The sequence below is a fragment of the Zalophus californianus genome, chromosome 11 (genome assembly GCF_009762305.2).
Source record: "Zalophus californianus isolate mZalCal1 chromosome 11, mZalCal1.pri.v2, whole genome shotgun sequence".
Taxonomy (NCBI): domain Eukaryota; kingdom Metazoa; phylum Chordata; class Mammalia; order Carnivora; family Otariidae; genus Zalophus; species Zalophus californianus.
In genome coordinates this window covers 15337195-15354214 of record NC_045605.1, presented here as the reverse complement: position 1 = coordinate 15354214, position 17020 = coordinate 15337195, and the positions used below count along the sequence as shown (strand labels likewise).

General features: G+C 49.3%; 1 protein-coding gene across 1 annotated transcript; it reads right to left on the bottom strand.

Moving 5' to 3' along the window:
• Window positions 1-6265: 6265 nt before the first annotated feature.
• Window positions 6266-15524, bottom strand: FOXR1 (forkhead box R1). Its single transcript, XM_027580574.1, has 6 exons — window positions 15432-15524; window positions 8906-8980; window positions 8540-8802; window positions 8099-8325; window positions 6801-7039; window positions 6266-6342 (listed from the first exon to the last, which is right to left on the bottom strand). Exons 1-6 carry the CDS (start codon window positions 15490-15492, stop codon window positions 6314-6316), a joined length of 894 nt encoding a protein of 297 aa, XP_027436375.1. The 5' UTR covers window positions 15493-15524; the 3' UTR covers window positions 6266-6313.
• Window positions 15525-17020: the final 1496 nt, after the last annotated feature.

Here is a 17020-nt window from a genome sequence, read left to right as displayed (position 1 = left end):
CCAAATTTCACTTAGATTTGTTACCAGTACTGGTGCATTAAGCTGGATGGGCTACAATGTCTGTGGGTGTATATACAGTCAACTATACATAATTCAGGCCCAGAAAGTAGCCAGACTCTCCTTCAGATCTTGACCTCCTCTTGGAGCTTCCCAGTAGACTCAGGCCTCTGTCAGATGTGACTCATTTTGAAGATCCCCCAACACGCAATTCCTTGACCTCCCATCATTTCCCTGGCGGGGTCAATCCTGGACCTTGTCTGCCCAAAATTGCTCCTTCTCTAAATTCAAACTCTGAAGTTGTATTCTGACCACCATCTTCCACCCTTCCACGTGGCCTTAGTTTCCATCTTGCCTTTAACTGCAGGAAGACCTCCAGTCTTGAAGATGAGTGCTCTTACCCGTTCACTCAGAAAACTATTCAGCATCTACCAGCTGCTTCGCTCTAGGTTCTCAAAGCGTGGCCTCCAGGTCAGCAGCATCAGCATCTGGAAGCTTGTTAGAAACGCAAGTTCTTGGGCCCCACCACAGACCTACTAAATCAGAAACTCTAGAGTGGGGCCCAGCAATCTATGGTTTAATGAGCCCTTCAGGTGAATTCTAATGCTCAATCAAGTTTGAAAATTAGTGGTCTAGGGCTTAAGTCCTCTTGGCTTCGCCGGATCCCAACATTGTTCCCACTACACTCTCATGGCAACCTACACTTCACTTGACCTTCCCAGACCTCTCTTTTTATCAAACCCCAAATGCAGATCAACACAGCCATCTGTTTCCCTCATTTGTTCCCAAGCTGCTTAGAGTAGTCTACACTGCTTCAACTTCTACTCACTTCTTAGCCCTCTGCAATTTTGCTTTTGAAACTGTTTCCCTAAAGTTCTCCATTACGGAGTGTTCATTCAGTTGCAACTGAACTTGACTTGTGTGAAATGGAACTCAACATCTTCCACTTGAGAACATCCCCTATTTTCATCCTCCCAGGGAATACCACCAAGCTAAAGCCTGGAGTTTTGGGGAGAGTTATCTTTGACACCTGCTTTTACTCAGTCTCCATATCCACCCTGTTTAAGTTGTCTTACTGGATTTCTGAGACGTTTAAGTTCTGTTCTATACTCTTTATACTTCTAGAGCAAACCTTGCCTCAACTCCCTTGCTCTTTTGCTTAGAGTCACATAAAATTTTTCTAACTGGTTTCCAAGTGGATGGTCTATGTCAGCTCCATTTATCCTCCAGACTCCTCACTGAGCAGAGCCTAACTCGAGGCTTGACACGGGGGCTGGATCCCATGACCCTGAGACATGACCTGAGCCGAAAACAAGAGTGGGTCACTTAACAGACTGTGCCACCCAGGCGCCCCAGACTCTTGATCTTGGGGTCATGAGTTCAAGTACCATGTCTGTAGATTGTACTTAAAATAATAAAATCTTAAAAAAAAAAAAAAACTAGGGCGCCTGGGTGGCTCAGTTGGTTGGGCGACTGCCTTCGGCTCAGGTCATGATCCTGGAGTCCCGGGATCGAGTCCCGCATCGGGCTCCCTGCTCAGCGGGGAGTCTGCTTCTCCCTCTGACCCTCTTCCCTCTCGTGCTCTCTATCTCTCATTCTCTCTCTCTCCCAAATAAATAAATAAAATCTTAAAAAAAAACTAAAAGGTTTTCTATGCTTAGACATCACATTTATATATATGCACATAATTTTTGTCACATTTGTAGTCATATCCAACATATTATTTTGCTGGGGGTTTTTTTCTCCTCAGAATGTGTTGTGGGTATCTATGTTAGCACATAGAACATAAATACTATCTATATCCCGATGACTCTCGGATGTATTTACATCTTCAGCTCAGACTTATCTTCTGAACCCCAGACTTATAACAGTTATCTGTTATAACTGCCCTGATGTCTCACAGATTCTAAAGATTTTATTTATTTATCAGAGAGAGAGAGAGAGAGAGAGCACAAGCAGGGGAAGTGGCGGGCAGAGGGAGAAGCAGGCTCCCCACTGAGCAAAATGCCTGATGTGGGACTCAATCCCAGGACCCTGGGATCATGACCTGAGCCAAAGGCAGGTGCTGAATGCACTTAGCCACTCAGGCATCTCACAGATTCTAATCAGAACTGCTCAAACCTGCTCCTCCCACAGGCTTCCCCACCTCACCATTCTCCCCAATTGCTCAAACCAACCAACCAACCAACCAACCAGATCTAAGCCTCACTTCACCTGCATCCAATCAGTCCTGTTGACTTATTGATGCTGCCTCCAATCTACATCTCAAATCAGCCTGCTTCTCTCTAGTTCTCTGGCCGCTGCCCTAGTCCACCTGGACTACTGCATCACTTCCTAACAAATCCTGTTGCTTCCATGTGTGCTCTCCTAGCAGCCACTGCCAATGAGCGGCTAAGCAGAATTTTAAAAATAAGGGGCACCTCGTTAGCTCAGTCTGAAGAGCATGAGATGCTTGATCTCGGGGTCGTAAGTTCGAGCCGCATGTTGGGTGTAGGGATTACTTAAATAAAACTTAAATAAAAAAGTCCTGTTACTTTCACTATACTTGAGAAAAAAATGTAAATCCCTTATCATAACCTAGAAAGGCCACATGGCCTGGTCCTTGCCTCCCTCCCCAGTCTCACCTTGGGTTTTTCTCCCCTCGCTTACTATATTCTGTCCTGTGGCCTTATCCGCATTCCATCAACAGGCCCAGGTGAGGAGGTCCCTCCCTCCCAGGCTTTATCCACTTTGTGCCCTCTACAAAACACTTTTATTCCCCATTCTGCAGCCTGGATACTCGTTATCCAGGTCTCAGCTAAAATCTTTTAGGACTTCTCTGGGGCGCCTGGGTGGCTCAGTCGTTAAGCGTCCGCCTTCGGCTCGGGTCATGGTCCCAGGGTCCTGGGATCGAGCCCCGCATCGGGCTCCCTGCGCCGCGGGAAGCCTGCTTCTCCCTCTCCCACTCCCCCTGCTTGTGTTCCCTCTCTCGCTGTCTGCCAAGTAAATAAATTAAAAAATCTAAAAACACAAAACAAATAATGGTTGCATAAGTGAAAAAAAAAAAAAGGAGCCGAGAGTAGGAGTAGAATATGCTATCAGAGGGCAAAAGAGGCAAAGGCAGGTTTCTCTCAGGGCTGCTTTTTCCACAAAGGCTGTATTTTGTTCTTTACTTCTGACCTGTTGCCTTTGGGATCCACTTGCAACTCAGACCAGACATGGACAGGAATGTAGGCAGGGATAAGGATGTGCAGAGGAGGTGGACAAATTGAGGCCAGGCCAGATGAAACTAGAGCTGAGGACTTGGGACCCTGTCCTTCTTCCTGGGAGCTAGCTAGACCCGAGTGGTGGTGGTGGTGGTGGGGCCTCTGGGTGCACAGTGCTGGGTGGGCCCAGAGGGAAGGACATGAACGACCTGGTCCCTCCACCCACTCCCTGAGTGGATATCACATAGAGATTAGCATCCAGAGGGTCTAGGAGGAGAGAATCACAAAGCACCTGCAAGTGGATTAGGGAAAGGCCGCTCTTGTCTTGCTCCAACTGGGCACCTGCACATGTCTGTGCTGTCTTTTCCTTGGAACTGGTCACTTTTTCTTCCCATCCCCTCGCTGCTCTTCCGCACCTCCCCAGCCTGCCCCTCTGCCTCCTTGGAGCATCAGCAGCACCCCACAGAGCCCAGCTGGCTTTGGGCACTTCTGGACAAGTAGTGGCTGTTCTTTTCTAGACCTGGGATAAAGAACCAGTGCTAACTCCTCCTGTGAGAAGCCTTCCCTAGCTCCCCCAGACAGGGCTGATTGTTCTCTTCTCTGTGCTTCCAGAGAATATGGAATGTGCCGCTTAGAGAAGTTACTAGTGACAAATCATAGCAAATAGTGCGTTCTTACTACCTGAAAAGCCCCACGCTAGGCTTTGGGGGGCTGGACTTATAAACGTGCATTGTCCTCCCTGGTTGCCCATGTCGCTGTGGGTGAGCCCCTCTGGGCAGGGGCTATATTTTATCTGTGCTTGGTTCAGTGGTTCTCTACCCCACCAGCCTTAATGCCCCAGGAATAGAGCAAACGATTTGTAAGACTGTCTTTACCAGGGCGCCTGAGTGGCTCAGTTGGTTAGGCGACTGCCTTTGGCTCAGGTCATGATCCTGGAGTCCCGGGATCGAGTCCCACATCGGGCTCCCTGCTCAGCAGGGAGTCTGCTTCTCCCTCTGACTCTCTTCCCTCTCATGCTCTCTCTCATTCTCTCTCTCTCAAATAAATAAATAAAATCTTTAAAAAAAAAAAAGACTGTCTTTACCATCTTGGGGCGCCTGGGTGATGCAGTCTGTTGAGTGTCTGACTCAGTTTCAGCTCAGGTCGTGGTCTCGGGTTCGTGGGATTCAGCCCATGACAGGCTCTGTGCTTAGCATGGAGTCTGCTTGAGATTCTCTCTCCCTCCCCTCCACACACACACTCTGTCTCTCAAATAAATACATAATCTTTAAAAAAAAGACTGTCTTTACCATCTTGAATCTTGCTGATAAAATAACTTACCAACACATGTAATTTTAAAAAGGTCGATATAACACTTTAACTGTAATATAACAGAAAAATAAAGGGAGAGAAATTTATGAAATAAAGTGTATTTCAGTGGATAAACTAGACTTGAGAATATGAGATAGTAGGAAATTTGTACATACCTACGGTGAGAAGAGCTTAGATTTAAGAGAGGATATTCAAATGACTATTGAAAATACTTCTTTATATTGGCTGTCCTGATATAACAACTATTTGTCCATGTAGAATCCCCGAGAGAACAACAGACACAAACACAGACTCATACAGCTGTGTGCTATCGGTTTTAAATATTAGAGCAGCTTTGCTGTCAGTGAAGTGATTTTCTGAAGTGGCAAACAACTCTTGGTAAACTTCCAAACCAAAAAAAAAGGCACAATTATCCTTCATTTTACAGAACAGTTGCATTCCTGAAAAGTTCAGTATATCTTAAAATGATGCAACAAGGGGCGCCTGGGTGGCTCAGTTGGTTAAGAGTCTGCCTTCCGCTCAGGTCATGATCCCAGGGTCCTGGGATCGAGCCCCACGTCGGGCTCCTTCCTCGGCAGGGAGCCTGCTTCTCCCTCTCCCTCTGCTTGCCACTCCACCTGCTTGGTGCTCTCCCTCTCTCTATCTCTATTAAATAAATAAATAAAATCTTTAAAAAAAATGATGCAACAAATACTCTCTGCTTAGGTGTAATACCAAGTTAGGTTCCTGGCTGAACTCCTTGTCTACGGCCCCAGGTATAAGGGTCAGTTCTTCAAGGTCAAAGGCTGCCTTCAGCATGGAGGATATCCCAAGCCCTGGGTTCTGAGAGTGGAGCTATGTTCCCGGGCAGGACTGGGGTGGGGGAGCAGGACAGGGGGGAGCAGGAGAGGGAATGAGAGGCTGATGGGAAAATCAGTATTGTCCTCAAGCACTGTCTGAATGCCTGGGGCATCCGGATGCAGCTTTAAACCTGTTCTTTCTCCCTCAGCCCACGGGGCTTCTCCGTATTCCCCTCGGACCTGAGGCTGGCACCTGGCCCTGCCCTGGACACCAGCTCCTGCCACCAGGAAAGCTCCAGCAGTCCGGCTGGGATCTGAAGCCTCTGAGAACTCTGAATCCGCTGGTGCTCTGGCTTCTCCCAAGGGCGTGGTGGAGACAAACAGCAAGGGGGATGTGCCTGCATCTTGGCTCTAAGTTCCCATCCTTTGCTCAAAATGGTTACATGGGGAGGAGAATGAGGCTCTGAGCCTGACTATCCCCTTTTCCAAAATAGCTCTTTCCTCTCGCCCTTCTCACTGCTCCTTCTTGGCCTGCTCAGAGGGTCTGTCTCTCCTTCAACTGCCCCACAAGTAATGTCTTTCCTTAGGCTGCTTTCCACTGTTCCCAGTTGATTACATCCCCTCCTGTGAGTGGCGGGCTGCTATGAGCTAGCATCTCCCAAGACTATCCTCATAATCCAGAAAAATGGGAGTGGCTCCAGGATCCCTGAAGGGGGTGGAGTATTTTCTTCCTTTGAAGAAAGAAGAGCACGAGCTCCCTTTGTGGCGCGCCAGGCCAATGGTGTCCATTTCCAGCCCCAGAGCTGACCCCCGCCTCCCACCCCATCCCCATCCCCAGAGACTACACACACACACACACACACACACACACACACACACACCAGAGACCACACACACACACACACACACACACACACACACACACACACACACACACACACACACACACACACACACACACACACACACACACACACACACACACACCAGGCTGCTGCAGGTAACTTTAATAAGGGATGGACTGACTCCTGCTTCTTGGATTTAAAGGTCAAAGAGGAAGGGCATCACATCTGTAAGAAAAAAAGAGTCAAGGGAATCTACCTGCCCTTTGCAGCTGCTGTTCCCTCAGCCCGGATCATCTCACAGCAGATGATCTACTTCTTTTCCCTCAAGGCCCAAATGCCACCAGGTCTCCAGAAAAAGAAAAAGCCTCCTTTGCACATGACCCCTCATACCATGCTTCTCTCGCAGCGTGGCCACCATTTCCCCAGGCTGCGGGCTGTGAGGCCAGCTGCACCTCAGTGGTTTTTCCATCCACCCCCTGGACCTCAAGGCCATGCCTGTGTGGGCGGGGTCCCACCGCAGGCAGGCGCCACGCCAGGGTCTTGGGCCACTGCCATGCTCCCCGCCCCCCAACAGAAGGTGCCCCGTGCATGGCGTGACCCAACCTCCCTCCCTGCACACTCAGCCTCTCGTCAGGATGGCCAGGCCCCCTCCCCTGAGCCCCTTGCGTGACAGGACCTCTCACCTGGCTGGCTCATGCACTGCTGGATACTTTCCAGACGCGTGGAGGCCAGGCTGCGGGCCTCCTCGGCAAAGCGGCGGTGTCCCTCCTCGGTCAACTTCCAGAGGCAGGAGCGGGGCCGCGCGCTGGCCCCCACCTGCATGCTGACCGGCACTTTCTCAAAGCTGTCTCGGAAGCAGAGATTGTGACGGATCGTATTCTTCCAGCCTTCCGGGGCCGTCCGGAAAAAGGGGAAATGTTGTCTGTGGACAGGGAGGAATGTCAGGAAAGGCACGGTTTCTTTGGGAGAGGCCCTGTCCTGATGCTCTTGTTCTCCCCCAGGGCCCAGGAGCCCCAGCCCCTCTCTCGCGGTGGAGAATGGCAAGCTGGCCTAGAAGAACGGCTCTCTGCTGGTGGAGCCCGTGGCAAAGCCCCACCTGGTGCGTTGCTTGTGCAAACCCAGTTTATTGTTTTAAACCCAGTTTATTGTTCCCATTCCCGGGCTCGTTTTCCTCCTTCCCTCTGAGGGCTCAGGACTGTGACTTGCGACGCAAACAGAGCAGAATCAGGATAACCGACTCCTGCAAGAGGAATCCTGGTCAAGGAAGGACACCACTTGTGGATCAACATTCTGAGATTCTCCGGCTAGAGGGAAAAGGTCGGAGAAGCTCCTCACACCCATGTGCACACGACTCTCAGAGGCAAATGTAAATCCCTTCTCAACTGGGCACCCCTGGCCCCTGGGGGTGCCGGGAGCTGTGGCCGGCAGTCCAGCCCAAAGGGAAAGCATGTGAGAAACTGCCGGGGAAACCAGACTTTCTACTGGAAAATCCTGACAGGGAGGATGGGAGAATTTCTGACCCAGGTGAATTTATGTTTTAAAGAACTCAGATACAGGGGCGCCTGGGTGGCTCAGTCATTAAGCGTCTGCCTTCGGCTCAGGTCGTGATCCCAGGGTCCCGGGATCGAGCCCCACATTGGGCTCCCTGCTCCGCGGGAAGCCTGCTTCTCCCTCTCCCTCTGCTGCTCCCCCTGCTTGTGCTCTCTCTCTCTCTCTCTCTCAAATAAATAAATAAAATCTTAAAACGGTTGGATTTTTCTAGATGTGGAAGGGAGTGAACGTGGATATCTTCCGGCACACAGGATACGTGGACACACATTTGGGGACACCCTGGAAGCAGTGCCTGGGAAAGGAGGCCTGGGAACACACTTATCCTTTCAGACCCACATGGTAAACCAAGGCAGCAGCCCAGGGCCACTGGGGCAGACTGGCCCTGGCCCCCTCCCCTCCCCCTCCTCACAGGACCCCCAGTGGCACATACCGAGTGAAACTGTAGATCTGTTGCACGTTGAGGCCACAGGGGGAACTGTTTCTTAATGCCAGTGCAATTAGGTGGAAGTAATTGAGGGGGGGCCGGGACCAGAGCCTCCCCTCCTGGCTGTTGGCTTGCCGGAGCCTCCGACTCTGGAGGGGGGCCCTTTTGTGAGGGGACGGGAGAGCCACAGAGGAGCTGTCATCGTGGTCCTCAGCCTCCTCCTCTTCTGTGAGCTAGAGGAGCACAGAGTAGGAACTGGTCCTAACTCCACCACCTCTACTCCACGGGGTGCGGTGGCACGGGCGGGGGTGGTCTGGGCCACCGCCTGGGCTTCTCCCCAACCCAAGGGCGCACGGCTAATTCCTGAACCCATTCACCCTTGGTTAGCCCTAAGCAAACAGCCCTGCCTACAGCCCAAGTCCAGCCCACGGGCCCAGAAATTCCTACCTCCCAGGGGCTGGGGGAAGAGGCAAACCGCTTCCGCTTCCGAGGGGGAGACTGCTCGCTGGAGGAAGGCAGCGACTCTGACCCCGGCGCTGTGGCCTCCGAGGAGCAGTTGGCGCAGTCTTCCTCTCTTGGGGGCAGCTGAGGGGAGGGGAGTGTGCTTGGCAGATCCTGCCACTTACGAGGTTCTGGGACTTCCAGCTTTCCAGGGGGAAACACGATGTTGGGGTTTACCCACATCCACAGGTTGGGCTCAAGGGCTGGGCCTGTGTGGAAAGACAGGAGGTTGTGCACCACAGCTCACTGGCTCGGGGCGGGGCGGGGGGCCTGGGCCGCACGGCCATGCTGGAGAACCCACCCCCTACTCACCATCGTTACCAGGGCTGGCTGTTTTCTCCACGGGTACTTTTGGTGGCTCAACTATTCGGAGTCTGTATCTGGCAACTGACAAAAAGAAAGGTTGAAGAGGGTCAAAACGTCCTGGGATTTCCACTGTGGCCCCAGGATCCTGGGCCTGGAAGTTTCTCCGAGAGAGGGCTGTGGGCCCGCCCCAGGGCGTTAGGACACCATATTTGACCTCTCTGACGGGCTCGTTCTCCTCACTCCACACGCACTGTCCCCTGAGCGATCTCATGAATGCCTGTGACTGACTTCAGCCACCATCTATCAACTCAGGGCTTCCAAAACTTCACCTCTAGCCCAGACTTCTCTGCTTGCCCGTAAATAGAACTGCCTCTGGGAGGTCTCTACTATGCAGGCACTTCGAACTCAACATTTCTAAAACTAAACTCCATCTACCTCCTGTATTCCTTGTTTCAGCAAGTGGCACCACCACCTAACCAGTCCTTCAGGCCGGAAACATGCAAATGTTCTTGACTTCCTAACTCTTCTCTTTCCAGTCTAGCTACACCCAGTCAGTCCCCAAGTCCAGCCATAACCCTACAGCGTTTATCTGCTGTTCTCTAACTTAATCCTGTTGCAGTGGGAGCATCTTCCCAATATATCAATCCAATCTTGTCACTCTTCTGCTTAAGAACTTTTTGATGGCTTTCCATGAGGGCCACATTGAAGTTCCTTGAGGTGGTCTACAAGGCCCTGGCCCCTCATCAGTGTTGTCATTCCTCCCAGGCTCTCTCTACATCTCCAACACACCACACTCTAGATCCCGGGCCTTTCCACAAGCCATTGTCTTTGCCAGAAACACTCTTCCCTCTTCCTGCTGCCCTAGTTAATTGCTAGGCACTCATCACATTTCTGCTTTTTTTAAAGATTTATTTATTCAAGAGAGAGGGAGTGCGAGTGAGTGGGGGGAGGGGCAGAGGGAGAAGGAAAGAGAATCTCAAGCAGACTCCCCACTGAGTACCGAGCCTGATGTGGGGCTCAATCCCTCGACCCATGAGATCATGATCTGAGCCAAAATCACAAGTTGGATGCTCAACCGACTGAGCCACCCAGGTGCCCCCATCATGTTTCTGTTTTTGTTGTTTTTTTTAAGATTTTATTTATAGGGGCGCCTGGGTGGCTCAGTCATTAAGTGTCTGCCTTCCGCTCAGGTCATGATCCCGGGGTCCTGGGATCGAGCCCCACACCGGGCTCTCTGCTCGGCGGGAAGCCTCCTTCTCCCTCTCCCTCTGCCGCTGCTTGTGTTCCCTCTCTGTCAAATAAATAAAATCTTAAAAAAAAGATTTATTTATTTATTTGACAGAGAGAGACAGCGAGAGAAGGAACACAAGCAGGGGGAGTGGGAGAGGGAGAAGCAGGCTTCCCGCCGAGCAGAGAGCCCGATGTGGGGCTCGACCCCAGGTCCCTGGGATCATGACCTGAGCCGAAGGCAGACTCTTAACGACTGAGCCACCCAGGCGCCCTGAAAAGTGGAAAAAGTAGAAAGAGATATAAAGTTGGAAAGAAAAAGACACAACTACCATTATTTATAGAAAAAAAGAACGTTAAGATAGAAACCATACAAAATCAATATACAAATTATTAGAACCAATAAGGTCCCAGCAAGTTTGCTAGACATAAGAACAACATACTAATAAACACTGTTCCTCTACAGTAGCGTGAAGAAACTGGAAAATATACTAATAATAAATAATAATAATAAAAATTATGTTATTTGGTTACAGTAGCAATCAAAATTATACATTTTCTAGGAGTTGGGGCGCCTGGGTGGCTCAGTTGTTAGGCGTCTGCCTTCGGCTCAGGTCATGATCCCAGGGTCCTGGGGTTGAGCTCCGCGTCGGGCTCCCTGCTCTGCAGGGAGCCTGCTTCACCCTCTCCCACTCCCCCTGCTTGTGTTCCCTCTCTCACTGTGTCTCTGTCAAATAAATAAAATCTTTTAAAATAAATAAATAAATTATCTAGGAGTTAACCCATCAAAGAATGAACTAGACCTTCATGGGAAAAAGATGCAATCACTATTTAAGGACATAAAAGTTCTGAATAAATGAAGACATGATACATATTATAAAGACACCAACTGCCCTCAAATTAATCCATACATTTTATGCAGATATCATAATACCTAAAAATTAAAATGTTCTGCATAGTAAAACCACGAAAAACAAAAAACATTACTAGACAATAAAATAAGCCAAAAAAGAAATTTTCAACTCATAAAGTTCTTAGCTCTCTACTAGATAGACAACCTTTCACTTTTTGATGTTGTAGGAGCTAACAAACCTATAAATGGGCAAAAGATATGAATCAGTATTCACAAGGAAGGGATATCTGAATTACTAACAAGATGCTCTCAGCCTAACCAGTAATAAGAATACGATAAAATAATGAGATAACACTTTACATCAAACTGACAAGAATTATAAAAACAGATAATACCAAGTGTTGACAAAGATGCAGGGAAATAGAATCCTTCCTCACATTGCAGATCTGAACAGCCACTGGTGCTTCCATACTGAAGGACTGATCGCTACACGTGACAGTCTACTCCTGGGTGTGTCTATTCAAGTCAATACAGGAACTTTTATGCTAATCTTCCTTGTTAGGATCATTTAGGTGTAGAGATTGATTCAACAAACAAAGAAACAAACTTAAAAAAACAATACTTCACCCATCTTTCCAACTAACTCCCTCCCAACTAGCCTTGGATACCATGATATCACCAATCCATTGATCCGTGGCTTTGGAGTACCTTTGGTAGACCTGGATTTATTCAGGGTTGTGGTTTGGCCAAGCAAGTGCTCCAAAGCCAGCGACGGTCAAAGGAATTGATAGTGTTTGCAAGAGAGAACACGTTTGACCATGGGATTCCAGGTTAAAGAGGGGAGACTATCCAGGGATGGAGAACAGTGAAAGTAACAGGGTCAGCAGGTTGGTGATCTCAGGGAGATCAAAGGAGAGTGCTGCTGTCAGTCTCCCTCCCTCCCTCCCTGGCACTGATGCTCTCATGCCTTCTCAAGGACAATGTTGGTGTAACCAACCGCTCCTCTATTCACTGTTGTTTGTGTTTCTGTTGGATTATTCTCATCAGCATTCAGGTATGATGTTAAGTCTCTCATCTTACCGAAAAGACCTTCTTTTGTCCCCATTTTCTGTGCCAGGCCATTGCACCACGTTTTTGCTTTCCTTTGAGGCAGAACTCCTAGAAAGAACCACCCTTGAGCCCTTGCCAATCAGGCTTTCATCTCTACCACCCCACCCAAACCACCATCATCATGGTCGCCAATGATGTCTGCTGTACTAAATCCAATTGTCGGTCTACCTCACACCTGACCTCACAGGGGATAGGTCCTCTCATATGACCACTCCTTCCTTGACACATTTTCTTCACTTGCTTCTAGGAGACCACGATCTCTTGGTTTTGATTCTCAGTGGTCATTTCCTTAATTTTGGCTGGTTATCTCTCTTCTCTCCAGTATCTTTACAAAGGAATGTCCCCAGGGCTCATGCTTGGTTCTTCTCTCTTCTCTTCTTCTCACTCCTTAAATGCTACCCACATACCAAAGACTCTTAAAATACACCTCCCTCCAGTACTCCAGACTTATATATCCTCCTGCTTACTCAACATTTTTACTTGGAGATCTAAAAAGTATGCCAAACTCAGCATCAGTCCCAAACAGAATTCCTGATCTTCCTCCCTAAATCTGTCCTACCAGAAGCTTCCCCTGTCTCAGCATGAGGCCACTCCATCCTTTTACTTAATCAGCCAAAACTTTGGAGGAATCATGTTCTAATCTCTCTTTCTTACACTATACATCCAAATCCATCAACGAACCCAGATGGTTCTGCTTTCTCGGCCACCACCCTGACCCTCCAGCCTACCACCATCTCTTGTCTGGATTACAGTAGTAGCTTAGTCTACCGGCTTCTTAGCTCCATATTTACAATGTACTTTCAACACAGCAGCCACAGTGATCTTTTCAGAATATAGATCATGCAGGATTAGTTACATAATTTGCAGGGCCCAGTGCAAAATGAAAATGAAGGGTTCCTTGTTCAAAAATTAAAAATCTCTGGGGCGCCTGGGTGGCTCAGTCATTAAGCGTCTGCCTTAGGCTCAGGTCATGATCCCAGGGTCCTGGGATCGAGCCCCACATCGGGCTCCCTGCTCGGTGGGGAGTCTGCTTCTCCCTCTCCCACTCCCCCTGCTTGTGTTCCCTCTCTCGCTGTCAAATGAATAAAATCTTTAAAAAAATGTTTAAAAAAAATTAAAAACCTCAAGACTGATAGCAGAACATCGAACCAAGTACCAGCCCCCTATGCAACCACACGGCTCACACGCTCGGGAAGCCTGAATCATGTCACTCCTCTGCTCAAAACCTTTCAACCATGCCACATCTTACTGAAAGTCAACCCCAAGGTCCTTAGAGTGGCACATGGGCTCTTCCGGATCTCTGCTCCACACCCTGTGAACTTCCCTCTGTATTTAACTCTGATCCAGCTTTGCTGGCCTCTTTCCCGTGCCTCAAACACCCCAGGCATATTCCCTCCTTAGGAATTTTGCCCTATTTCTTCTGCCTGAGAAACTTTTCCTCTAAATATCCTCTTGCTCACTGTCTCACTCCCTTCAACTCTTTGCTCCAATATTATGTTCCTAAGGAAGCCCAACCTGATGACCCTATTTAAAACTGTGGCTGCCACCACCTCAACCCACAACCACCATTCCTGAACCCTCTTACGGTGTCCTTTTTCCCTTAGTTGTCACCTTATAACATACCATATATATTTTTTTTAATGTTTTATTTATTTATTCATGAGAGTCAGAGAGAGAGAGAGAGAGAGAGAGAGAGGCAGAGGCAGAGGGAGAAGCAGGCTCCCTGCCTAGCAGGGAGCCCGATGCGGGGCTCGATCCCAGGACCCTGGGATCATGACCTGAGCCAAAGGCAGATGCTTAACCATCTGAGCCACCCAGGCGCCCCATATATATATTTTTTATGTGGACTGTCTGCCCCCAGTAGAATGTAAGTTCCGTTTAGACTTGTCTGTTTTGTTCATTATGTATTACCAGGGTCTAGAACATCGCCTGGCAAATTGGAGGTGCTCAATAAATATTTCTTAATCAACAAAGATACTGGAATTCGTTAGCATTACTTATGGTGGCAGAGAGTTGGAGACAATGTAGGTTTCCATTAGTAAGGAGAACTAAAATGCAAAAGGTAGTATATGCAGATGATAGAATACCACCCAGCCATCAGAAATAACGAACCAGGGCGCCTGGGTGGCTCAGTTGGTTAAGCGACTGCCTTCGGCTCAGGTCATGATCCTGGAGTCCCCGGGATGGAGTCCCACATCGGGCTCCCTGCTCAGCGGGGGGCTCTGCTTCTCCCTCTGACCCTCTTCCCTCTCATTCTTTCTCTCAAATGAATAAATAAAATCTTAAAAAAAAAAAGAAATAATGAACCAGATCTTCATTCAGCAACCAGAGTAGCTCTCAAAAACAATGTGAGTAGGCAGGGGCGCCTGGGTGGCTTGGTTAAGCGACTGCCTTCAGCTCAGGTCATGATCCTGGAGTCCAGGGATCAAGTCCCACATCCAGCTCCCTGCTCAGCAGGGGAGTCGGCTTCTCTCTCTGACTCTCCTCCCCCTCATGCTCTCTGACTCAAATAAATAAATAAAATCTTAAAAAACAAACAAAAAAACAACGCAAGTAGCCAAAAAAAAAAGCAATGAGCATTTAGTAAATTAAGGTCATCTATAAACATAAAATAACGTTAAATAGTTCTCAAAGATACACCTATCTAATGACATTAAAACAATTAGGGTAGATACAGGGGAGTGTGGGAGGTGAGGGAAGGTCGTGTGGGGGCGTGGGGGGTGAATTGAAGGGGGACAATGGGTTAATCCAAGCACCTTGCGGGAACAGATGACAATAATGTACCACGAACTAGGAGGTGATCACCTCCACTCTCTGCCCTTGAGGTCCCAAGAAAAAGTCCTCTTTTTAAAGACCACGACGGTCACCCATCCCTTCAGCAAATATTGAGCACCTCTAGGTGTCAGCCAACGTACTAAGAGGGGGCTACAGCCTTGAACAAAACATAACTTTTTTAAAACACAGAATGAGTGAAATGCGTGGTGTGCCAAATGGCGGTAAGCGCCATGGAAGAGGGCCACGGCGAGGCCTAGAAGGTTCTGGGACTCAGCTGGCAGTGGGGCGGAAGTGGCAGGCAGCAGGCGGACGGATGCTGGGGCCGGACCCGCTGCCCGCAGGGGGCTCTCGGTGGAGGCCTGCCTTGCCCCCTCGCGGGGTGGGAACGGGGTGGGGGCGCCGGCCCGGCGAAGGGGCATGGGCCCCGAAACCGCAGCCAGCTCCAGGTTCCCCTGCGGGACCCGCGGTGGGGGGCTGGGGGCCGGGGAGGGGGTGAGCGCCCCAGCGCCCAGCGAGGACCCCACCTGCCGCCCGCCACGCCCCTCCCCCACAGCGCCGGACACTCACGGTTCTGCTCGGCCAGGGGCAGGTGCGCCGTGGTGAAGGCCAGAAAGGACTCATTGCCCATGTCCCAGTCCAGCAAGCCCGGGACCTGGCCATGGAGGCTGGCCCAGAGGTCGAGGTGTTGGAGTTTCAGGTCCACCTTCAGGGAGAGGAGAGGTCGCCCGGTAGGGGGTGGGAGACTCGGAGACACTGAGGCTGAGGCCTCGCACCACTTCCTCAAAGCCCCGGGCTCGGGCTCGGATCCGGTTAGTTGGCGCCAGCTCAGGTGTGGAGAGTCCCCAATTTGAGGCCTTTAATCGCCTCTGGCCTCCACCGGCTACTCTCTGCGACCTCTCTCCTCAACCCCTTACACTTTGATTTTGGGGCTTGGGGCCCCTGAGGGTCCCGAAGGGAGGGATCCCAGGCCCTCTTTCCCCTCTGCATTTGCACAAAGCTCTGCTTGTGTTTAGTAAGTTTCTCTACCACCACCACTGAAGAATGATCCCTTGATAGTATTAATAGCTACTTTCTAGAGGTTCTGATAGATTTCATGGCTTATCCAAGATCTTACTCGTAGTACTTGCTGAAGATAGGATTGGGGGGTGGTTTTTTTTTTAAGATTTTTTTTAGGGGCACCTGGGTGGCTCAGATGGTTAAGCGTCCGCCTTCGGCGGCGGGCATGATCCCAGAGTCCTGGGATCACGGCTCCTTGGTCAGCCAGGAGTCTACTTCTGCTTCTCCCCCTCGACTCGTGCTAGGGCACTCTCTCTCTCTCTCAAATAAATAAATACAATCTTAAAAAATAAATAAAAAATAAAGACTGTATTTATTTATTTGTCAGAGAGAGAAAGCACAAGCAGGGGGAGCTGCAGGCAGAGGAAGAAGCAAGCTCCCCGCTGAGCAAGGAGCCCGATATGGGACTCGATTCTAAGATTCTTGCATCGTGACCTGAGCCGAAGGCAGACACTTAACCTACTGAGCCACCCAGGAGTCCCAGGAGAGTGTTTTGTTTTTTAATTTGGTTTTTAAAGATTTTATTCATTTGAGAGAGAGGAGAGCGAGAGAGAGAGTGCACACAGGGTGTGGGGGGCGGGGCAGAGGGAGAAGCGGACTCCCTGCTGAGCAGGGAGCCCAACTCAGGACTCCATCCCAGGGCCCTAGGAAGCGGAAGGCAGACGCTTAACCGGTTGAGCCACCCAGGTGCCCTAAAATTTGGTTTTTAATCATTTCAAATTTACAGAAAAATCCCAAGAATAGTATAAAAATTCCTGTATACCTGAATCCTATAATTCACCAATGACACCAAGTATTAACATTTTATCACATTTTAATTTTTCTCTCTATATAAGACATTTATTGTTATTTTTCTGAACTATCTAAGAGTAATTTGCAGACGTAATGCCCTTTACCCATAAATACTTCACTGGGTATTTCCTAAAAAAGGGGATAATGTCATATATAACCAGAAAACCAGAAATGAGACCATTATCAAAATCAGAAAATTTAACATTGACTCAATACTATATTTAACATACAGATCCTATTCAAATTTCACTAATTGTCCCAATGACGTCCTTTATATAAATTTGCTCTCTGGTCTAGGATCCAGGTCA

Coding starts and splice junctions, on each gene's coding strand:
- FOXR1 (XM_027580574.1), bottom strand. CDS start 15,492: ATGGGCAATGAGTCCTTTCTGGCCTTCACCACGGCGCACCTGCCCCTG. Junction 8,981..15,431: donor GCCCCTGGCCGAGCAGAACC/GTGAGTGTCCGG, acceptor TCTTTTTGTCAG/TTGCCAGATACAGACTCCGA. Junction 8,803..8,905: donor AGCCAGCCCTGGTAACGATG/GTGAGTAGGGGG, acceptor CTTTCCACACAG/GCCCAGCCCTTGAGCCCAAC.